Genomic DNA, 24,124 nt, shown 5'->3' with positions numbered 1-24,124 from the left:
AGGTGCTGAGGGACATGGTTTAGTGTTTGATAGGAATGGTTGGACTCGATGATCCGGTGGGTCTCTCCCAACCTGTTTATTTTATGATTCTATATGCAATTTTGCATAGACAAGTAGTTTAGGTAATACAACAGCATAGACAGTCATGGCCTTGTAATGACTTAACTTACAATAAATATTAACAGTTACAACTATTGCCATCAGCTATTAACTCGAAAGGAGCTGTGCAACAAAAGCAGTGTGATAACTTTGCTGACTTTACATATTCACAAGCAATTGTCAACCTCAAGGAAGTTCAAGTTGCGGTGTGGGAAGAATTGGATGTCTTCAGAGACTGAAGTAATAGGAGGAGGATAATATCTGTCAGCGTGAGAGAAATGCATGTCCTTAATAACCGGATGATTTTTTTTTTTCCTATACAGAAATAGGTTACAGAAAGTCTTGGTTGGCTTAATTAATCACAAGATGATAGAGTAAGAAATGTAATGTTACTTGTGACAGGCAAATGCTATTCTAGGCTGTTTCAAAGTAGGTATTTCCAGTAGGGGTGAAAGACAATACTGCCATTGGTGCTGGTGGTGTATCAGTTCTTTTTGCGTGAATAAGAGGACCGATTAAAACTTAATTAGGTGTTGAAAAGTGTGCCAAGGATACTAAAGGAAATGAAGAAGCTATTGTATATATGCAATAGAAAAGTATTTTTAATTTGATAACTTGAAGACTGCAAAGAAACTGACTTGTCCCAGTGAGGGAGACGGAAAGACCATGAAGGGTATGAGCCGTGAACAAGTTCAGAGCACTCGCTGATGATGAATTGTTGGGGCAGAAACACAAATTATGTACTTTTCAGGTGAAATTTAATCAGTGGAAGGGAACTCAATGTCTTAAGCAGAGCTAATGCTCTACGCCCCAGAAGGCTTCCATCTGTGCAATGCCCCATCTAGCAGCCTGGAGTGCAAACACAGGCCTATTGCTCTCTACAACTCCCTGAGAGGAGGTTGTGGAGAGGAGGGAGCTGGGCTCTTCTCCCAAGGGACAGGGGACAGGACGAGAGGGAATGGCCTCAAGCTCCACCAGGGGAGGGTCAGGCTGGACATTAGGAAAAAATTTTTCACAGAAAGGGCCATTGGGCACTGTCAGAGGCTGCCAGGGAGGGGGTTGAGTCCCCTTCCCTGGAGGGGTTTAAGGGGCGGGTGGATGAGGTGCTGAGGGACATGGGTTAGTGATTGATGGGAATGGTTGGACTCGATGATCCAGTGGGTCTTTTCCAACCTGGTGATTCTGTGATTCTATGATTCTGTGAACATGTTGGGGTTTGTTGTTTGTCTAGTCGTGGCTTCCACAGGCCAGCAAAGTCAAGCAAGGAGGCAGCACTCCTGGAGCAGGGAGCTCGGGCTGCCCAGGGGAAGGAAAACGAGCAGCTCTGGAACACGAGGCTAAGTGAGGGCTGCCCAGCAGCTGCTGTCTGGCTGGTGTCAAAAATGGCATGGCCAGCAGGAGCAGGAAAGCGACTACACCCTGATATCTAGCGCTGGTGAGGCCGCACTTTGAATCTTGTGTTCAAGTTTGCACCCCACGCTGTGTGAAAGATATTGAGGTGCTGGATGTGTGTCCAGAGAAAGGCAGCACAGCTGGGGGAAGGTTTGGAGCACCAGTGCTGGGAGGAGCAGGTGAGGGAACTGGGACTGTTTAGTCTGGAGGAGGCTGATCGGAGACCTCATCGCTGTCTACAACTGCCTGAAAGGAGGTTGTATAATGCTGGGCTCTTCTCCCAAGTGACAAGTGATGGGAAGAGAGGGAATGTCTGAAGGTGATGGTTGGACTTGATCTAAGAGGTCTTTTCCAGCCTAGTGATTCTATGGTTCTAAGCTGCTCAGGGGTGGTTCAGATTGGATATCAGGAGGAAATTTTTCATGGAAAGAGTCACCAGGCACTGGCAGAGGCTGCCCCAGGGAGGTGGTGGAGTCACCGTCCCTGGAGGGGTTTAGAAGGTGGGTAGATGAGGTGCTCTGGTTTAGTGGCAGACGGGAATGGTTGGACACGATGATCCAAGAGGTCTTTCCCAACCTGGTGAATCTGTGATTCTATGACATCAGGAAAAAAAAAAAATCTTTACTGAAAGCACTGGCACAGGCTGCCCAGGGCAGCGGCAGAGCCTCCCTCCTTGGAGGCGCTGGGAATACGTAGGGATGTGGCATTGGAGACACGGGTGGGCACGGAGCTGATGGGCTGCTGCGGTGGGTGACCCCAGAGCTCTTCTCCGAGCTCCTGCGGCTCCGAAGGGGTGTGAGGAGGGCAGCCCCGCTCCGGTGACACCGAGAGGGGACCCGGGGGGGACGGGAGGAGGCGGGTCTGCGGGGACCCGGGGCAGCCTCGCCTCCTCCGGCTGCTGCTCCTGCTCCTCCTGCTGCTGCTGCTCGTGTCCTGCTGCTCGTGTCCTGCTGCTGCTGCTTCTCCTGTCCTGCTGCTGCTCCTGTCCTGCTGCTCCTCCTGCTGCTCGTGTCCTGCTCCTCCTGCTGCTGCTCCTGTCCTCCTGTTGCTGCTGCTGCTGCTCCTGCTGCTGCTACTCGTGCTTCTGCTCCTGCTGTTCCTGCTGCTGCTGCTGCTCCTGCTTTCGCTGCTCCTGCTCCTGCTGCTCGTGTCCTGCTCCTCCTGCTGCTGCTGCTGCTCCTGCTGCTGCTCCTGTCCTCCTGTTGCTGCTCCTGCTGCTCCTGCTCCTGCTTCTGCTGCTGCTCCTGCTACTCGTGCTTCTGCTCCTGCTGTTCCTGCTGCTGCTCCTGCTCCTCCTGCTGCTGCTGCTCGTGTCCTGCTGCTGCTGCTTCTCCTGTCCTGCTGCTCCTCCTGCTGCTCGTGTCCTGCTCCTCCTGCTGCTGCTGCTGCTCCTGTCCTCCTGTCCTGCTGCTCCTCCTGCTCCTCCTCCTGCTGCTGCTCGTGTCCTGCTCCTCCTGCTCCTGCTTCTGCTGTTCCTGCTGCCGCTGCTGCTCCTGCTTTCGCAGCTCCTGCTCCTGCTGCTGCTGCTCGTGTCCTGCTCCTCCTGCTGCTCCTGCTCCTCCTGCTGCCGTGGAGCTGCCGGGGGATGCGGGCAGCGTCGTGGAGCGGCGCCGGGAGCAGCAGCGGCAGCTCCAGCACGGGGGAGGAGGAGAGGATGAGGCGCCTCTTCCAGACCTGCGACGGCGACGGGGACGGCTTCCTCGGCAGGTAGCGGCGCCGGGGGGAGGTTCCCGTCCTTCCTTTTTTGCCTTCCCTCCCCCCCTCCCCCCCCCTCCCCCGCGTCGCAACTTGTGCGCGAGTTGCAGCTGTTTGGAGCAGCGTCCCGCATCCCCCGTCCCGCATCCCTTTCCCCTCATCCCCTTCCCCGCACCCCCCGCACCGCATCCCCCATCCCGCATCCCCTTCCCCGCATCCCCCACTCCTCATCCCCCACTCCTCATCCCCTTCCCCGCATCCCCTTCCCCGCATCCCCCTCCCCGCATCCCCCTCCCCGCATCCCCCTCCCCGCATCCCCCTTCCCCGCATCCCCCTCCCCGCATCCCCCCTCCTCGCATCCCCCTCTCCGCATCCCCCTTCCCCGCATCCCCCACTCTGCATCCCCCTTCCCCGCATCCCCTGTCCCGCATCCCCCACTTCACATCCCCCACCCCGCATCCTCCACTCCTCATCCCTTTCCCCGCATCCCCCTTCCCCTCATCCCCCACCCCTCATCCCCCACCCCGCATCCCCCACCCCGCATCCCCTGTCCCGCACCCCCTTCCCCGCATCCCCTTCCCCTCATCCCCTGTCCTGCATCCCCTGTCCCGCATCCCCCACTCCACATCCCCCACCCCGCATCCCCCACCCCGCATCCCCCACTCCGCATCCCCCACTCCGCATCCCCTGTCCCGCATCCCCCTGTCCTGCATCCCCCACCTCACCTCCCCTGTCCCGCATCCCCCATCCCGCAGCTGCTCGCACCGGTGCCCGGAGCCAGGGGTGAGATCAGGGCTCCGGCTGTGCCCCCGCACCGAGGGCTCGTGGGGAGCACGGGGCAAGGTGGGCAAACTCCAGTGATGTGAGGGCTGGAGCTCCTCGACACACGAGGACCGGCTGAGAGAGTTGGGTTTTTTCAGCCTGGAGAAGAGAAGGCTGTGGGGAATCCTTAGAGCAGCTTCCAGCACCAAAACGGGCTCCAGGAAAGCCAGGAAGGGGCTCTGGACCAGAGAGTGCAGGGAGAGGATGAGGTGCAACAGTTTAAAGCTGAAAGAGGGAAGATTGAGATCAGATATTAGGAAGGATTTTTTTCCTGTGAGGTTGGTGAAACACTGGCACAGGTTGCCCGGAGAATCACAGAATCACCAGGTTGGAAAAGACCCACCGGATCATCGAGTCCAACCATCCCCATCAATCACTAACCCATGTCCCTCAGCACCTCGTCCACCCGTCCCTTAAACCCCTCCAGGGAAGGGGACTCAACTCCCTCCCTGGGCAGCCTCTGCCTGTGCTCAAAGACCCTTTCTGTGAAAATTTTTTTCCTAATGTCCAGCCTGAACCTCCCCTGGTGGAGCTTGTGGCCATTCCCTCTCGTCCTGTCCCCTGTCCCTTGGGAGAAGAGCCCAGCTCCCTCCTCTCCACAACCTCCTCTCAGGGAGTTGTAGAGAGCAATGAGGTCTCCCCTCAGCCTCCTCTTCTCCAGGCTAAACACCCCCAGGGCCCGCAGACTTGTTCTCCAGCCCCCTCACCAGCTTCGTTGCTCTTCTCTGGACTCGCTCCAGAGCCTCAACATCCTTCTTGTGGTGAGGGGCCCAGAACTGAAAGTCGTGGGTGCTTCATCTCTGGAAGTGTTCAAAGCCAGGTTGTCTGATGCTTTGAGAAACCTGATCCTGTGGAAGTGGTGGGAACTGGATGGGCTTTAGGGTCCCTTCCGACCCAAACCATTCTATGAAACTGCACTTCTTTCTGCGCTGGGTGTTTTTGTCACTTGCAGTGCTAGGCAGATGATGTTTACAAGTAAACAAACAAAACTGGTCACACATGATGTAAAAGAACATCAGTACACATCTACCTGATTTTCTGGTTTTATTTCTTTATATGTTTTTATCGATATCCTCCTTACACAATCTCAAATTTAAATTCCTCTCCTGGCTCCCGGTTAGTCTTTGCATCGTGACCTGGGCTGATAGATTTTGGGGAGGAGGCAGTGAACTTCTACGTTTGTAGGAGGCAGTTGGAAATAAGCTGTAATGAAGGGTTGGTGGATCAGGAAGCACTGGCAGTGTCTCCTGGTTGGGACTGGGTTTTGTTGGAAGGATATTTCTGGAGCTGGTTCTCTGCGTTCACACCTTAATTTGAAAGATACTGAACTTCTGAAGGCGAAGTATGCCAGAGGTGGTGGAACTATTAAGTACCCCTAGAGAGCTGAGTCAGTGAGGGAATTTCTAAGTCTGTCATCTAAACTGAAACCTAAGGATATGACCCACTCATTTCTGATTGACTTTTTCGGCATTGCACAAGTTTTATCCCAAATTTATATTCTCTGTATTTCAAAACTGATGTTTCTGAATGTTGCTTGAGTTAGACTGTTGAAAGCTTTGAAAACTCCAGGATGTGTCTGAGGAGGAACATTGGATTTCAGCGGAAAATGGAAATAAAGCCCAGAGGATACTGGCTGAAAATCCTTCAGGAGATGATGGGTCCCTTGTTGAAAGTTCCTAACATCCTGATCCAGAAGAGAGTTGTGCCTTCAAGGCAGACCTAGTATAGCATTCATCAGAGAACACAGTGTTATGAATTACTGCCTCCCCTTAAATTTCCATATTTGTGAGAAAGTACTGAATTAATGTTTAACAAATTATCTTTGATGTGAGAGGGAGTAATTTACTTTCCTTGACTTCATTAGCTAGCCTGGGTAATCAGTCTTGTAAATGGAATGCATTCTTTGCCTTAAGTGGTGCCTCAGTTTCCCTCATGGTCTGTTTTATGGCTGTGGCTTATGCAGGTGCAGACTTGCCCAGGGGTTTTTGTGTATGTGTGTAAGATGCATCACCGCAGGCTTACAGGCAACTCTTTCTGGTTCATGCTGGCACAGCCTCCCTGTTAAAACTATAGCAACTGGGGTTTTGTTGTTGTTGATAGCCGTAGTGTTTAGGCAATTGCATCTTTTTTTAGTATAATGAATTAAATTAAACCCCAAAAGGTTAACATCTGCTGATGTGCTAAACTTAACCTTGCCATTCTGTGCATAGTTTGTCTTGCTTCTGCTTTTTATTTTTTTCCTGCAGCACAGTTGCTTGGTTTTCTGTTCCCTCTTATCCTGCTTCCTTGGAGGCTGCTTTTTTTCATCCTTGAGGACAACAGTTTCTTTGTTGCCCCAGTGGAGATGTTAGCCCATCTTCTGTGTATTACTGCACCTTTTACAGCAGATTAAACGTTGCAATAAATGTCTGCGTATCTGCATAAAGAGCTGAAAACAGAGAAACCAGACTTTTATTAGGTTAAGCCTCTTCTTCAGAGTGTATTTTCATTGCAATGGGGTTGAAACTTGAAGTTTTGCTACTCAGCATAACTCATGTTTTTCTTTCTTTTCTGCATGCTGGGCTGAAGAGTGGTCAGTCATTTGTCTGTGTAATGCTTGCAGCAGCTTGTTTATAAGAGCTGTTACAGGAGAGAAAATCTTCATTCTTGCAGCAAAACCAGGCATTTTGTATGCATGTTTATTTAGTTCATATTACACGGGGAAAAGAGTTATTTGCATTCCTAATGAAATAACACGGTGTCTCAGCTGTGGAAATGCTTTGTTGTGCATCAAACTGTAAAGCTCTTCAAATAATATTAGGGAAGTAGAAGCACAGATGGAGAGGAGGAGCATGTCCTGAGATACTGATTAATTCTCAGGCTCTCACCTGGCATAATGATTAATATTCAGGCTCCCTGTATTAGGATGATACGAAAATGATAAAGCATAATTAAATGTACCATTCGTGCTTATAACCCAGAAGAATCTGAATGGTGGGATATGAAACTCTAAACCTGTGTCTCTGAGCATTTGAAATGTACATATTGAAATTTTGCAACATTTAGCTAGACAAAGCTGATAAGGAAACACAGGAGTTGTAACTCGGTTTGTACTGAGATGGCTTTTGCTTCTTTTGGGGTTAATATGAGCACTGAATTATTTGAACTTCTTCCAAGTGCTTCGCATTCTTCTTGTAATTCAACTATGAGAGGTAACTTTACAACAACAACAGAACCAAAACAATACAAGAAATCCCCACAAAACCCACTGATCCATGATCGAGGCTGGATTCTGAACACTGGAGATCAGCTGGATCAGCCTTGCTGGGACCAAAAGGCAGCATTAAACTCTCTTTACAGCAGAACTTTGTTTTTGCAGCTGTGGCTGGGTTGTGTTGTTATTAACAGAAGGCTGTTAATTGAAAAAACTCTACTTGCATTCTTTCTGTTTTGTCTCGTTTGCTTTGAATATCTTCAAAATCCTTGGTTACAGTTAAAAATATGTGCAGCATCTGAAGGTTAGTGGATTGGGGGGAACACTTGCTGCTTTTTTTTCCCTGTTCTTCTTTTTTTAAGGTTAGTTGATATGGTCTCGGTTGATGTCAGTGAAGAAAAGTGAGAGCAGGCTCGGTTTTTACAGGTGGCAGGCTAGACTAATGTCTTCTTTAGGAACTTAATTGCCTTGTAGCTGTGTTATATGTGAATTGTACCGTAATTCAATGTAGCACATACTGAATTTCATTGTTACTGCAGAAGTCTCTAAATAGATCTCTAGATTATTCTATTCCAACACCACAAGGTCTAAATAAGGCAACCTTTGAAATGCTTCTGCTTAAAAAAAGAAAGCTATGAGCTATGAAGATAATGAGTGAAGAAAAAATTAATTTCATTATTAACTTACAAATGTGCTGGTTTTCTAATTTTAACTTTTAAGCGTGTCTAAGTTGTTCCTAGGGTTATGAAGTAGGAAGGTAAAGGTAGTGTTTCATTCAGATGAAGAAAGGCCATTGGTATGGAATGAAATGTCAACAGTAATGGAGCGAAGTTCTGTTTGTAGAGTTTGAAAATACTTTCCTCTCTGTATTGTTTTGCACTGGGGTCAATATCTTTCAGAAAATTGCTGCTAGAAGTAGTATAGCGTTAAAACCCCTGTAAATCTACTGATTTTGTTGAGCTTATACAACCTGTTAAAAGGACGTGGGAAAGGACTGCCTCCTTCACTAGCCTTTCACACGAGCCATTAGAAGGAACTCAGTTAGATGTGATCTGTTGTCTGCGTGGTTTTAGTGATGCGCAGCTTTGGTGACTAAGCTGATTCTTCCCTTTTTAATGGGCCACAAGAGCAAGACTTTTCCAGCTTTCTTGCTGGAATTTTTGGAATTTTTTTGGAATTTCTTGCCAATATTTTGGCACCCCCTCAATGTTTTTATGTCTAGTGGCCACATGCCATTAGAAAAGAAAAATAAGTCTTTTCAAAAAGACAAAGTATGTGTTTATTAGCCGGTTTTAAGGGGAGAGATTTGCACATGCACTGTGTTACTCCCCAGCGCAGCCATTACCCTTAAAGTTATTTTTCCATAGAATCGTAGAATGGTCTAGACTGGGAGGGACCTTAACAATCATCCATATCCAGCCCCTCTGCTGATAGCAGGAACACCTCCCACTTGATCAGGTTGCTCAAAGCCTCTGCTTTTGCTAATGTGCCTGAACTTCTGTGCTGAAGGTTTCAGGAGATACCTGTTGAAGAGCAAAGGGACTGATTAAATGAAAAGAACAAAATCAATGTGGGTCGTTTGTGAGCGTTTTTGTTCTTTGGGGCATATAAGACTCAAAATACCTATGCTGAGTCATAGCGGGTTAGTGGTTCAGGCTGATATCCATTTACAAGGAAACATAGGAGAAAAGCATGAGCAGGCTCTTCCTATCACTATATTTTCTTTCTTTAACTTCTGATTATGCTCTGCTGTGATTATTTTTTTTTCCCTTTCATAGGTACTCTCAGGACAGCTGGGGGTAAGTTGAGCAGAGGCACTTGTATGGGTGGTAGTAATGGATACTTGGACCATAATGTTAAAATAATGCCTCTTCTGAAATAAGCCAAATGTTTAGACTTTGCAAAAAGATCTGAACAAGGAGCTTTTCTATCATTTGTTTCATACATACACTAATAACCTCCAGGAGACTGTTCTAACTTGGTGACTGCCTCTACAATTATACTAAGCTCTGTAAATGTAGAAACATACACAGGCAGGTTTGTCAAGGATTTTATCGGCCTCTTTTGCTGTTGAGGGCATGAAGTTGTGCACACTGGACATGCAATTCTGCAGCCCTGTGGTAGCAAAACATGGGTTTTACCCGTAAGATGATTGTTTATGAGCCTATGTGGATGTGTTCAGTCAGGACCTCTGAAAACTTAATTTGAGCGTGAATTAATATTCCCTGCAGGCTAGTCTGTCCTGGATGGAAGCAGTATCAGTAACAAAATAGGCAAGTGGAAGCTGCCGTGAGTCCTCAGATGACAGCAGACTATGGAAGGATAAAGCTGTATATCCTACAAACAAAAGGTTCAAAAAAGATCAACTCTATAAGAGAACAGGTGGAAATAAGAAACTGCCTTTGAACGCTTGTGGGAGAAATAGTATTATTCTGCTGTTTTGGCAGGTACTATTAGGGTTTCAAATCTCAAAACCAGTTTGGTACCAGTACTGTATAGTCCTAAGTCTGGCCTCAATCCAACCAAGGGAACACCGCCTAGAAAGAGCCTGCAATACATTACTTAGATGGGGACAAGGTTTTGCTCAGTCCTTGTGTTCAGTCTGCCTCTTCATATTGCTAGATGGTTCTTGCCACAGAGTTGGAAGAGTTCTCAGACTCCAGTACAAGATTTTACGCTCTCTTGAGATGTGGACTGTTTGCTCTGCGCTTTCTTTAACCACATGAAAGCTTCATGCATCTCAGTTTTAAGAATTCCAACAAAAAAAACCCATGCCTGAAGCTTGGTAAATCTGACTTTGTCATTGCACTAGTTTTTGAGTGTGTCTTGAAAACAGTTTCAGCTCCCACGTTCTGTTCCTAGACTTAATTTTATTTTTCATCCATCTCCAGTAGGAAGCTGTCACAGGGTCTGTGATCCATGTAAGTGAGCAAGTGCTTTTATATGGATAAAGTGCAGTACTTACTGTATGCCAAGTAAAAAGGTGGGTGGAAGCACGATGTTGTTTTTGACATTATCATAGTCTGCTTTTTCTATTTCTCTTGGGACTTGCCATAGGCAGTGGTTTCACAGTTGTGTAGAGGTTTTTGGGGTTTTATAGATCATAGAATCATAGAATAGTTTGGGTTGGAAGGGACCTTAAAGATCATCCAGTTCCAAGCAACCTGCCATGGGCAGGGACACGTCCCACTGGGTCAGGCTGCCCAAGGCCCATCCAGCCTGGCCTTGAACCCCTCCAGGGATGGGGCAGCCACAGCTTCCCTGGGAAACCTGGGTCAGTGTCTCCTCACTCTCATTGTGGAGAAATTCTTGCTTATATCAAGCCTAAATCTGCCCCTCTCCAGTTTACAACCACTTCCCCTCATCCTGTCACCACAAGCCTTTATGAATCGACCCTCTCCAGCTTTCTTGTAGCCCCTTTCAGGTGCTGGAAGGTCACTATAAGGTCTCCTCAGAGCCTTCTCTTCTCCAGGCTGAACAACCCCAACTCTCTCAGCCTGCCCTCGTACGGGACGTTCTCCAGCCCTCGGGTCATCCTTGTAGCCTCCTCTGGACCCATTCCAACAGCTCCATTCCCTTCTTACGTTAAGGATTCCAGAACTGGACACAACACTCCAGGTGAGGTCGCCCAAGAGAGGAACAGAGGGTCAGAATCCCCTCCCTCCCTGCTGGCCACGCTGCTTTGGATGCAGCCCAGGACACGGTTGGTTTCTGGGCTGTGAGCGCACATTGCCGGCTCATGTCGAGCTTCTCATCGACCAGCACCCCAAGTCCTTCTCTGCAGGGCAGCTCTCTTAGTCTAGCTTTGTTAGACTCTCTCTTTAAATCTAACTTTGTCCTCCACAAGTCCTCTGAGAGTGTCATAACCAAAAAGGGGTTAATTTATTGAGGAAAACAGATGGGTAGATACAGGTGAAAAACCAGAGAGACAACCAGGTTGTTTAATCTAGGATGAAGAAAAAAGTATCCTTTTGTTAAATGTTGTGTCTGGAAACTACACCAAGACTCAACATTCATTAAATGCTTAGAAATGTCGAAGTCTGTATTTGTTACAACTAGTACACTGTCAGAGGAATGTATTCAAACTTGAATTTTCTCAGTCTTTCATATTTTTTAATTAGTTAGCTGTCCAGTTCTTACGTTAAAGTTAGTAAAGTTAGTTGGTGTGTTTTATGCAGATTATTGCATTTTTCTTTACTCATTGGCGCTGGTAACCTGCAAAAAGTGACTTAAGTGTATGTCTCAGGCATGTTGTGACGTGATGTTACCGTATTCTTTTTCTTCATATCCAGGTAGATTGTAAAGTGGAAAAAGTAAACAGTAAGTCACTTGAGAATGCAGCTGTAAAACCTTTTGATCCCTTTGGAACTTACCATCCAGTCAACTTGTAAGCGCTGTAGTTTTTAAGATGAAAGAGTAGATTTAGATTAGACATTAGGAATAAATATTTTACTGTTAGGTTGGTGAGGTCCTGGCACAGGTTATCCAGAGCAGTGGTGGCTGCTCCATCCCTGGAGGTGTTCAAGGCCAGGTTGGATGAGGCTTGGAGCAGCCTGGGCTGGTGGAAGGTGCCCTTGCCTGTGGCAGGGTAGCTTAATGATCTTGATGATTGGGGAGCCCTCCAATCCAAACTATTCTGTGGTTTTACGGTGCTATAAAGTTGTTTCTTATCTTTATTTATTTTTTAATGAAGTAGTTGCCGACACTGTGTTATTGGGATTATTATTGTAAGAGAATTGTCTCTTTCTTTAAGTAATTTCACTTTTGTGGCCCTGGAGGGGAAAAAAATCTAGTTGTTAAACTAGGATTTTTTGCATTGTATTTTTTTGGGTTCCTTGATGGCCATTCTGAAAGGTTATAATTTCACTAATGTACTCTTATCAATCCCCTCTGAAGGGTGATGGGGAGCGGGGACCTTACAAGGTGTTTTGGTACCTGGCCGTTCTAGCAGATCCATAGCCTTAGGGTTATAACATAGAAACCACTGGTGCCTGTTCCGACAGTATGACTGGGACTACAGTAAATATTTGAATTTCTCATTCCTGTGTGATTGCATCTTTTTCTGCTTATGGCAGACAAGGCACTTAGCATCCTCCTTAACCGCTGTTGGTCATCTAATTTTTCTAAGGAACAACTTCCTAGATGTTTTCCGAATTTATTTGCCGAAACCCTCTAGTTTGGAATTAATGGTTGAATTGACTGTTTTGGGAAGCAGTTGAAGGAAAGAAGTGTTTCACCAGTGCCTGGTTGACTCCTTGTGTTTGCTTGTCTCCCCTTGTTTGTCCCGTTTGAGGATGCCATGTGCAGGTGTTTGCTGACCATTGTGGATGGATTCTAAAACAATTTTAAAACAAAAGTCTTTGTTTTAGATTGCTGGCATATGGTCATTAATGTCCGAACTAGATTCAAGCAACACATCACGCATATTGTGATGGAGAGAAAGGAGCCTCAGGAGGTGCTTTTGCACCTGACTTTGCCTGTACATAGTCCTAAGCTGGGTGTCTGCGCTCCTGGTGAAATGAAATGGGAAAAGTGGAGGTGTCGTGGCTTTTTTTGAAGTCAGCCCAGGCTGCCGAATGAGTTGTTCCACTGTGCAGAGTCCTGAAGTTTTGTGCTGTCTGCTCTAGAATTTGTTCAGTCAAAGAACTGCCCTGGCTGAAAACTAGCTCAGCTTGGAACACTAACATTTCTTCCTGACGTGGTCAGTTCGTGGTTCTGGCTTGTTGTATGACTGTGCAACTTTTACTGTTGGCAGAAGACAGGTAAGAAACTTGAGTTTGGTGTTTAGTTGCGATCCTCCAGGTTGAATCTACGTGATTTTTAAATGTGGTTCACTCTAACCACTTCTATTTATTCACTCTGACCTAAGAAAAATCTCAAAAAAGTTAATACATGACCATTGGTGTTGTTTTAAGAGCTGTGAAACTACATCAGAGGTAGCTTAGCTTCTTAGCTTCTTGGTATCTCATTTATCTCAGTAAATGAAAAAGAGATTAACAAGGCTACTGTTGTGCGTAATTGCGTGTTGCACAAAGGATCAGCTTCAAGTGGCATTTGGAGAAAAGTATTTGTGCTGTGGATACGCGGCTCTTCAAATGCACCTTACTTTTACTGTGGCTGTTCACATGCACCTTTTATAATAAATAATACGTGTATGGAATTCATCCTAACATAGTGGCTGTTGGCGTGCATGACATTATATGTTAATTAACCTCAGTGTAATGAGCTGCAATGATTAATTGTAATCAGCATATTTAATGTCTCCCTTCTCCAGAGAGATTTTCAACAGCGGCGCTTTTTTCTATTTAATAGAACAAAACAGTATTTATGCAGTATTGGCAGTTATTCAATGAAATCCCACATGTAATTTTTAACGGTAACTTAGGTAACAAAGACCAGACGGCCTCCAAATGGTAGCTACGCTCCTGGTAGTTCCTACCACGTGGTAGGGTCTGTAGGTTGAATTGATACTGTGTCTTAGCAAAATGCGAAACTAGTAAGCGGCACAAAGGAAAGCATAGAATGGCAGAGCTTCTATTGAGAAGCTTCTATTGAGAAGCTCTGCTTCTCCGTTGATAAATGGACCTTTGTCTGCCTGTAACCGTTCCATCTCCGGAGATGAGAGCCTTAGCCGAACACGGACACGCTGCTCTTGCAGGTCGCGAGATGCCATTTGTGTGAACAGTTTGACGTAGAGGTTCAGAGTACACCATTTAAATTAATTCTAGTGAGAAGAACGTGTGTCTGTTGCTTAGCTGGTGTGAAATGGGGGACAGACACACACCCCTCGCGTGGTGGGAGGGACTGGATGTTGAAGGAACCTTCCCTGCGCTTTCCCAGAAGGAGCCGTGGTGTGGGCTGCGTGCCTTGAAATGCGAAAGGTACCCAAGAGAGAACAGAGCTGTGAAGTAAGAGGTTAGCTGGGTGAATTATGAATACGGCGTGCAGGGTGTTGGGGTGGGTTGACTGTTAACCCGGGATGTTTCCTACTGCTGCTCGGGGTAGTGGAGCTGGGTCAGCTTACAAGTTAAGCGTGAACTGTCAACAGGCATTGGAACACCTAAGGCAGAAGATGAGACTAGCAAGGAGTTTCAAGTGTCATAAAAAAATACCCCAGGGTATGGAAATAGTAACAGGAAGACCAGGGAAAAGGTACCAAAGATATGGAGCTGCTGATGGGTGATACTCAGAAGCATGAGATATTTTCTGTTCTTTTGTAACTGACGCTGGGAACACAGTGAGATGGTTCCTCAAGTAGGATTAGTAACAAATATCTTGGAAGGAAGGGGAAAGAAAGAAGTAGGAGAGTGCTTGGATTTGTTTCAGTTAGTTGTACTTGCAAATCTTGATGTTCTTAAAGGCAGCCTCGGAACTATTTTGCAAGTTTTGTGGGTTTTTTTTCTGAGACCTTCCAATATCAATAACAGAAAATGAAGAAAGAAAAAATATACTTATTTTCTTTAAAATTGTGGTGAGATGTAGATCAATCTGCAGACAGCTGGTAACTGGCTGAATATGGATTTGTTAAGAAAAGGTTGTCAAACCCTTTAGATCTTTCTCAAATCTAGTAAGAGCAATAAGAGAAGGAAGTGAAACAATAGATGCTTTCTGTCCTGTCTTTATTAAGGCTTTTGATGTTGTTTTACAAGACTTGTAGGCAAGCCAGAGAAATTGACTTAGGGAGAGAGTTTGGTTTGGGTTTCTTTTCAAGATATACTTGGAGACCATTAGATACTTTTGGTATAGTCTTCTATTAATAATTGAAATTGGAAGGATGCCTGGGCCAGATAGTTGCTGTTTGAGGATTAATGATCTGGATGACATGATAGTGAGTAAGCTTTCTCAAATTTGAGATGACATCGAGCTAAGGAATACTGGAGACATTGCTGGCAGGTAAGATTGGAGTCAAAATTGATGTTGACAAGTTGAAGATACAGCTTGAAAAGAACTGAGGCAGAGAAATTTCGGATAAGTACACAATAGCACATTTGGTGGTAAAATTACAGAATGTGCAATTGAAGAAAATCCTCTTGAGGTCTACGATAGGTCACAAGTTACAACTGAATTAACAATATCAAGCTATTGTAAGACAGCACTTGTGATTTCAACTTTGCTGCTTTTTCCAGTGTGTGCTTTAATATGGTGTCTAGTTCTGCCTGCCACTGTCCCTTAGGCTGGTGGATCAGTTAGAGAGATACAAGAGCAGCTCAGTTAAGATGATCAGAGGTGCAGAAACTGGAATGCCTTACTCGAAAGAAGGTGGGATATCTGATGATGGGTTTTAAATATGTAATGGCTATTTTTCTTATCCGCTGTGATAGCAGAAAACAGACCATTAACTTCCTTTTTGAAGTAATATTCTGAATTGCAGCTGCGAAGTTTTAAATTGGGAAACTTCCAGGAGAGAACAGTGAAGAAGTAGGACAAATCACCAGTAGCGGTTGTGGCAGACTTAAAAACAGTTTAGACAGCCATCCATCAGTGATGACACAGCGATATGTTTTCCTGTCATCGGGTACAGTGTTGGATAATTTTCCTTTACTGTCCCTTCCATGATCTCATTATGTGCTGTATTTCTGTGGAGTGACACGTGATTACATAAGGCTTCTTCAGTTGACCTATACAATTCTGAGAACGGAGTTCTGCACTACTCCTCTTTGGATGTAAAACACATGTGAAATCTTGCTTTTCCTTCACTTTTTCATACCCAGACAGATCCTACCAACTTCCTTCTCTCCAAGCTAGTAAGTCCCGTTTTTCTTCTCCTGAAGTTACTCTGGCTCTTATTTTCCCTCGATTCCATGACAGCAGCTGCGTACGCTCATTGTTTTCTCTACGTGGTGCTGGGAGAAGACATCATGTTTGAGAATCTAGGAGTAGCTTTTATTTAGTACGATTTGAAGCAGTATTGGTCTTCTGCTACAGAGGTATTTTAAACAGGCTGGCACGATGTGGTCAGTGCTGCACTCCTCTGTTCTTCCTCCTTCCTCATACAGGATAATTTGTCCCTGAGAATATGGACACCTTGTTTAATTCTACACCATTTTTCTAGTCGGGTTTGTTTGAGTCAGATGCATTGTCTCTGCTATTATAACTTCACTGCCTGTCTTACACTATTTAAGAGTTTATTTGCTGAGTTTTGTGATTTGTTTCTCATGCAAGACACCATGTAGTGTGATAAATGCAGAACCTGGTGACTGTCGAATACTATTTTTATTGGTGGTTTTGTGGTTTTTTTTTTTTAATTTGCTTTCAAATGTATGTTTACATTTTGGTTTCATTACTTCATATTTGGGGGGAAAATAGGGAAAAAACCCCTCTGTAACTAGCAAATATCTACCAGTGTTCTTGTTTTCTAAAGTTTTTGTGTGGCATGAAAAAACATCTATGTGAATTCCCTTCCTGATCACAACGAGACATTAAAGCCAAAGCCTCAGTGTGAGTGTTTGGATACCCAAATCGATGGTATTGCTGCCCAGCATTTTAACAAGTGTGTCTGGCGAATGTGCCTGTTCTGCTGCCCATCCTGCCTCACTTTGTTTATGACTCACCAAAAAGATCAGCCTTGTTGCAGGTGTCTCCTTCGCAACTTCTAGTTTGTGCTGACCAGGTATTTAATACACAAAGAAGAGAGTGTTGGGACAGTAAACAGAAAATGGAACTTTACATTAAAAAAAAAAAAGAATAAAAGGACTGTTACTGCATGTCTTTTACATTTGTTTAAAAAGTGGTTTGTAAGTGTAGATTAATAGTATTAAGTACTCTAATACTAGGGAGTAAAACCAAAAAGAATATTCTTAAGACAAAATAAAATCTTTTGAACATTGTTTTGACTGTTCCCTATATATATATATGTAAGAAATTAGCTGTTTACACATTAATTTATCGGTCTTTCTATGTATGAATAGTAGTGATGAGAATGAATGCACTTAATTAAGCTGAGATTAGAACTGAGGGCCTCCTTCCTTAACAGCATCTGCCAGGCAAAGGTATTGTTGCTGTACGTATGTGGTTCTTCATTGTTTGCTCTTTCTTTGGGGAATCCAAGGAGTAGTAGGTGGAAAATTCCAGCAGTCCTGATCATGACTTCACAAGCTGTAAGTTCAGTCTTGCTTTACACCTTCCTTTAAAAGAAAATACGGAAATGCTGAAAGAGTCTATCAGGATGACCTGCACCTGAGATAATAATAGCTTCTGTGTTGTTAAACCATCAAAATTAGTAATAATTGAGGGAACTGGAGAAGTATTTCTATATGGAACAGTCTTGGAAACTGGTAATTGTTGAGATTAGGTTAACAGTAATGAAATCTCATGTTTCTGAGCGTAGATTGATAAAGGAACAGAAACTGGAAGTCAAAGTCTTGGTCTTACTTGTTTGCATTCAGGCTTGATGAAGGCAGTGACACTGGTTGAAGCCTGCAGAGGCCACATAGTCCAAGCTTGGACATAGAAGTCTGGAGGGAGCGACTTCTGTTGGTGTTTTCCGTGTCGTGGCAGCCTTTGCTCAGAACAGATTTCTCTTGTCTTCTGCAGGGTCCCACGGCTTCTTAAGGCAAAAGGAAAATCTGGTGTTTAAGGAAAATGTTCTTTTGGTATGAGTTGCAAATGTGAGTTTGAGAGAGAAACAGTTCTGAGATGATTGCCAGGATTGTTTTCCTGTGGTTGCAGATAAAAAAAAGTCAAAGCCAGGGAAGTGGTGAAATTGCACAAATTAAGCAGTCAAGAACTTGACTTGCTGAGAAAGCCAGAGCAGATGGGGCACGCTGTGAGGCCAATAAACACAGTAGTTGGGTAGGTGTCCATCACCGGATGCTCTGGAGATCAGAGGCTACACCTGGGAACTAAATTAAACATGCTCTTACCAAGGATTAAAGTGGTCTAACTCCAGTGATTCCAGTATATGTTTTATATTGGCAACTTCTTACTGCTTCTTTTCCTGGAGGTGCTATGGAGAGCTGCCTTAGACAGGCATTTCCAGCTTAGTCCTTAAATTAGCGTTTCAAATAGATCACTATCTAGAATATTGGTCTGGAAGTGACTCACAACACAACTGGGTGGAACAGGTTTTCTTACATTGTTTGTTTATTTACTCTACTTGGCTTTAAGGAACTTGAGTGCATCTCTAATTTGACTTCTCTTTAAAGGTATATCTGCACCTAGACTGCAAGTTGCACAAGCGAAGATTAAATGCCTCCCAGCAAAATGACTGTGCCCTTTTAGGAGCTGAAAACTTAATAGTTCCACGTAAATACGAAGTTGCTCTTGGTGTGATGTAGTGGCTGCAGAACCATCCTTACCAGACTTCCTTTATGAATTTGGTAGGATGTAAGATGGGAAATGGACAGGAAAATTACTCCACTGGTTCTGTTTGGAGCCAGCCTCATGCAGGTGTCGTGCTTACCTAGGCAGCTCCTCGTGCTTTACAAAGTGATAATCAGAACAAGGTGAAAGTGAGTACAGCAGGGAGTGCGGCTGTTCTAGGGAAGAAAAAGACTATGTTACTGATGCTGTTTTGGCATTTTCACATTTTCCATTTATAAAAAAAACCAAAACAAGAACACAAACGGAAACAAAACCCAACAACAAATCAACCAATCAACCAAAGATCCCAAATAAAAAAAAAAACAACCCCTGAATGCTTTTATGTTGTAATGGCTACACAGATGTATGCTTGATCTGTATCATAGAATCATAGAATAACCAGGTTGGAAGAGACCCACCGGATCATTGAGTCCAACCGTATGTTTATCTGCCCAATATTATTATAGCATGAGGTATATAGCACAATAGTTTTATATTTAATATCTCTTGGGGGAGAAAATCTGAATGTTTCACATTTATATAAAGTTATAAGTTAGGTTCATTTTTATTACTAGTGAAATCCTGTGCTTTTATGCCATGTTGGTAGGAATTGAGAAGATGGAATGTGTAACAGTTCTTGAAGGGTTGGTGTGGTAGCTAGATGGCTAAATAATTAGAACAGATTGTGACAGAATAATCTGATTTTGTTTACTCTTAAAAGAATAGTTTCTTATGATGGAAGGAGCTCAGTTTGCTTAGCTTTCTCTCTAACTGTTTTGAAAACTTAGGTATCATTGATGTCATGGCTAACATGTCCTTAACATCTCTTACATGGTATTTTCACTTTCTGAGTATGTTTTTCCAGTGAAATTTAAATCAATTCAAAGTTAAAATAAAACAGTCTATTTAAGCAAATGATTTTTTTCCTCATGATGTTGGGCTCCTTAAACTAGAAATGTTCTGGATTACGTATTTTGGAGAAAAGTTTTGATATTATGTAGTAAGCTTGCTGAATCTTAAGTATCCTTCTGATTTGCAGAATGATTTAGTTCTTGCACTGATTTTGGTTAGTATGTAGCTGTATGTGGAGTTTCTGCATGATTGGGATATGGTTATTGAGAATGTTAATAGACAGTGATACCACCGAAGGTCTAGGTTTGTTTCTTTTGGTATTTTTTAAGTGAACGATTGCAGTTTCCATTTTGTTATGATTTATGTTTTGATTTCTTTATTGTCTGAAGAGCTAAACTTTAACCACAATTGAAGTAATAAAGCTGAATGTCGAGATTCTTATTTCCAGGTATGTGCATTGGGCAAAACCCAGGAGAGTTACTGAAGAGAAACGAAGTGAAATTCAGACTTAGCAAGATTAAAATCATTCTGAGTATTTTGAAACATCGCAAGTTACAAAGTTCATAAACTTAACTAGTCCCCTAATTATTATCTACTCTCATCCTGCGTCTTTTCTGAAAACTGTGTGGATTCTGTGCATTCTAGTTCCTTTCTTTCCAGGGCTAACTGGCATAAGGTGAGCAAGACTGGTTTGTCATAGAATAGTGTTTAATAAAATAGTCCTGTGACATGGTGTCAGTCGTTCACATGCACGTGTTATCTAAAACTCAGAGTATCCACGTAGCTTTTAGTGCCCAGCCCTTTTGAACTCTGAAAATTCCTACGTTTGAATACAGGTGAGAATCCGCTGGAAATGTGTTTAGATGGGTTGAGCGAGTTCTTTAACATAGAGACTTCCTTTTCCCTGCTGTTTTCCTGGAGGTCTGTCACTGTTAAAACAGAACCAAGTTTTGTAGTAATTAGAAAAATGAGAGAATAGAGAACATTTAGGTTTAAGCATCTGTGTGCTGGAATTACCTACATGTTTCTGCCAAAGATAAAATTTCATCTGTATTGAACTAGGAGACACTTCTTTAGTCATCTTGATTTTAAAAGGTGAATCAAAATAGGTGGCTGGGTTATTTTACAAAGACAGTTATATTCATTTTTTAAAGGGCATTCTTTGCTTTTGTTATTAAGCAGTCAGGTCGTACCTGCAGTTCAACTCTCTAGTGTCATAATCACTGGTTGTGGAATTACGTGTGCCCAGGTATCTTATTTTTATTGCGTGTAAGAATGCTTTTGAGACATTTTACTTTTAAAGTGACTAGAAGTTCCAAAAAGTTGTGCTTCTCAACGTAGCTATTTACATGGAGAAACTCCTGCAGGTCTGTGTGGGAATGTTTGTAGAATTTAAAATGAAAATGTTGTTCTTTACTTAAAAATAAAAAATCCTTTTGATAGGGCTTGTAGATGGAGATTAGGTAGCTCTTCATTTCAGGTTGCACAATGCTCTCCAAGGAAATGGCATCTATTTTCAGTAGTGCTTGTGGTCATAGAATCATGGAATCATAGAATAGTTTGGGTTGGAAGGGACCTTAAAGATCATCTAGTTCCAGCCCCCCTGCCATGGGCAGGAACATCTCCCACTAGATCAGACTGCCCTCAGTTACTCAGTCCTCAGTTACTTAAGCAATCTCCAAATTATTGGTATTTTGTAATTAATTGCATCTTTTCTTGTGCTTCCATGAGTTGCTTGAGGTAAAGTTGATTCAGATTTAGCTGTTGGCATCTGGATTTGGGCTAACTCCGCTTTAAATTGTTAATGTAGACTTAGCTTAACTGACATTCTTCTAGTGAAAATTTGGATGTTTTGTCACCCTTATTTTACTTTGCTACATCCCTGTGAGATTGGCTTGTATTGCTGTCTTTGTATTTTAAAAATGGGGAACTGAGCCATGATAAGATTATTTATTTGTTTATTCATTGACCAAATTCAAAGCTAAGAGCAAAACTAACAAAAAAAAATTAACTGCAGCTATCAATCACTCATATTTCACTTATGTGATATAATTTAATTCTCTTATGGGAAAATTATTTCTTGTCATATATAGTCATAAAGTAGTTGTACTTATTATTATTATTATTACACTCCAGTTTTACTGTAAAGATCTCTGTCAAGAAGTCCATTGAGGCAGTTCTAGAATTCCTGTGTGGCACAGATTTTAAAACTTCCACCTGATGTACGGCTGCCTTTTGTGGAATAGAGGGACCTTGACTGTGATAATAAACAACTTTTGTGCAACTGTTCATGTAAGAACTTTGGATATTTCACTGTATCGTGTTTTCAGAGAAACCTAAGTTTGCTCAGATATTAGTAATGAAATAATCCTAATACTAAATATGCTACTAATTGACAAAATACTAATATTATTACACATTTCCTTTACCTTCTTTCAGCAGAAGGGTTTTGTACAGCATAAAAATATGCAGCACTTAAAAGAAGCCATGACATATTCATACTGTTTGTAGTGTGAATCAGTGTGGTAGCGTTATGCAACCAAAAAGTAAGAATAGGATGTCAGGAAAGAAATAGTGAAGTGCGACAAAGTCATGAATTTATTTTTTTTTTAACTTCTAAAATCAGAAAGAAAGGGCACTAAGAACTTTCTGATAGTGTGGAGCAGCTGTTGCTTCAGATCTGACTGAATTGGGTTATCTATATTTTATTTAGAACATGATTAGTTGTAATTTGACAAATACGCATCTGCCATCCTCCAGTTGCTGCAGAAGTTGTTTCAAGGTTTTGTTTCCTCTCCCCATGCCTCTTCCTCTCTAAAGTGAGATGGGGCTAGGTGGGAGAGGAACAGGAAGAAACAAGGATGAAAGAGGGTCTTTTGGCTCCCAGGTTTTTTTGGTGTCTGAGTCTCTGAATAGCAGCAGAACAAGCAGACCTGAATCCACCAACTTTGCCTCCTGCTGTTTATGAAAACTATGAGCATCTGGAAAGGAGCCAGGGTGCTTTGTCTGTACCTGGGAAGATTATTTGGTCTGGATTTACAGTTGCAAAGTTGTATTTGCCTAAGGACAGAAGTAGAGTTTTTAATGCTTCACATTTTTTAAAAAGATGATATGGCAGTACCCTTAAAACCCCTTTTTTTGAAGGGTTGATTTAGTCTCCAATGCAGCAAATTACTGAGGAATTTTACTAAGCTGTGCATCTGTCACTGTTGGAGAATATCAGATGTTTGTCTAATAGGCTACTTACATTCATGTCCAATTCACACCCAATACCTTTTTTCCTGTTGTTCTCTGAATAGACTTGTTAATGGTTATTCACCTTTCTTTACTTAGTTACCACCTTCTGATTAATGATTTATTTATTTTTTTACCAGGTGTTACTGTTAAGAATTCTTTGAAAATACTTACTCATATCTCAGTTTTCAAAAAGAAAAAAAGAGTGATGGGGAACAAACCCCTCAGAATTTTTTCTGCTGAGACTACAGTTATACCCCAATTAACCCTAAGGTATCTTCTTGAGGTTCTTTTCTTCACACAGAATAGAAAATGGAGTGTTGCTGAAATTTTCCCTGATAGTATGTTTAGGATTATTTCCATGCGTCTGTCCTACAAGCATATTTCATAGATTTGTGAATGTCTAGTATGTTGTAAGTATGTTCTGTGTTGATGTGGTTCCAGATGTCTTTTGGCCACTATCAGCTGGTGCCAGAGTGTATTTTAAAGTGCTGACCTCCTCCCCATTTCTTGACTTTAATGAAAAAACTGGACCAAGCAAGATTCTTGAGAGGGTTTTGTAGTGAGAACGTTTTGAGACAGGCTTGAAGCCAGTAAATGAAAATAGTGTTTCTCTTTTTCTGCTGCTTCCTTTGTCCTTTATGTTTCCCTCTCATTAGAATCATAGAATCACAGAATCACCAGGTTCGAAAAGACCCACTGGATCATCGAGTCCAACCATTCCCATCAATCACTAACCCATGTCCCTCAGCACCTCGTCCACCCGTCCCTTAAACACCTCCAGGGAAGGGGACTCAACCCCCTCCCTGGGCAGCCTCTGACAGGGAACAATCACCCTTTCTGGGAAAAATTTTTTCCTAATGTCCAGCCTGACCCTCCCCTGGCGGAGCTTGAGGCCATTCCCTCTCGTCCTGTCCCCTGTCCCTTGGGAGAAGAGCCCAGCTCCCTCCTCTCCACAACCTCCTTTCAGGGAGTTGTAGAGAGCAATGAGGTCTCCCCTCAGCCTCCTCTTCTCCAGGCTAAACACCCCCAGCTCTCTCAGCCGTTCCTCATAAGGCCTGTTCTCCAGCCCCTTCACCAGCTTCCTTGCTCTTCTCTGGACTCGCTCCAGAGCCTCAACATCCTTCTTGTGGTGAGGGGCCCAGAACTGAACACAGGATTCGAGGAGCGGTCTCACCAGTGCCGAGTCCAGAGGGAGAAGAACCTCCCTGGACCTGCTGGCCACGCCGTGTCTGATCCAAGCCAAGATGCCATTGGCCTTCTTGGCCACCTGGGCCCCTGCTGGCTCATGTTCAGTCGGTTGTCAACCAACACCCCCAGGTCCTTCTCCTCCAGGCAGTTTCCAGCCAGACTTCTCCTAGTCTGGAGCTGCTCAGGGTTGTTGTGCCCCAAGTGCAAGCCCGACATTTGGCCTTGTTAACCCTCATCCCGTTGTTCTCAGCCCATGGATCCAGCCTGTTCAGATCCCTTTGGAGCCTCCCGACCCTCCAGCAGATCCACACTTCCACCCAGCTTAGCGTCATCCCCAAACTCTCT

The 24,124-nt window shown here is 43.7% G+C and overlaps 1 protein-coding gene across 1 annotated transcript in view; it reads left to right on the top strand.

The window, feature by feature from the left end:
- Positions 1-3,076: 3,076 nt before the first annotated feature.
- The window catches only part of MCC (MCC regulator of WNT signaling pathway), a 215,324-nt gene continuing 194,276 nt past the window's right edge, over positions 3,077-24,124 (top strand). Inside the window, exon 1 of the mRNA XM_069880563.1 lies at positions 3,077-3,198. Within this exon, the coding sequence (XP_069736664.1) occupies positions 3,077-3,198 (122 nt within the window). The remainder of the gene's footprint in view (positions 3,199-24,124) is intronic.

This window comes from Phaenicophaeus curvirostris, chromosome Z (genome assembly GCF_032191515.1).
Source record: "Phaenicophaeus curvirostris isolate KB17595 chromosome Z, BPBGC_Pcur_1.0, whole genome shotgun sequence".
Classification (NCBI taxonomy): domain Eukaryota; kingdom Metazoa; phylum Chordata; class Aves; order Cuculiformes; family Cuculidae; genus Phaenicophaeus; species Phaenicophaeus curvirostris.
Note: the sequence above shows the minus strand (reverse complement) of the source record. Positions and strands in the feature narration are given on the sequence as shown.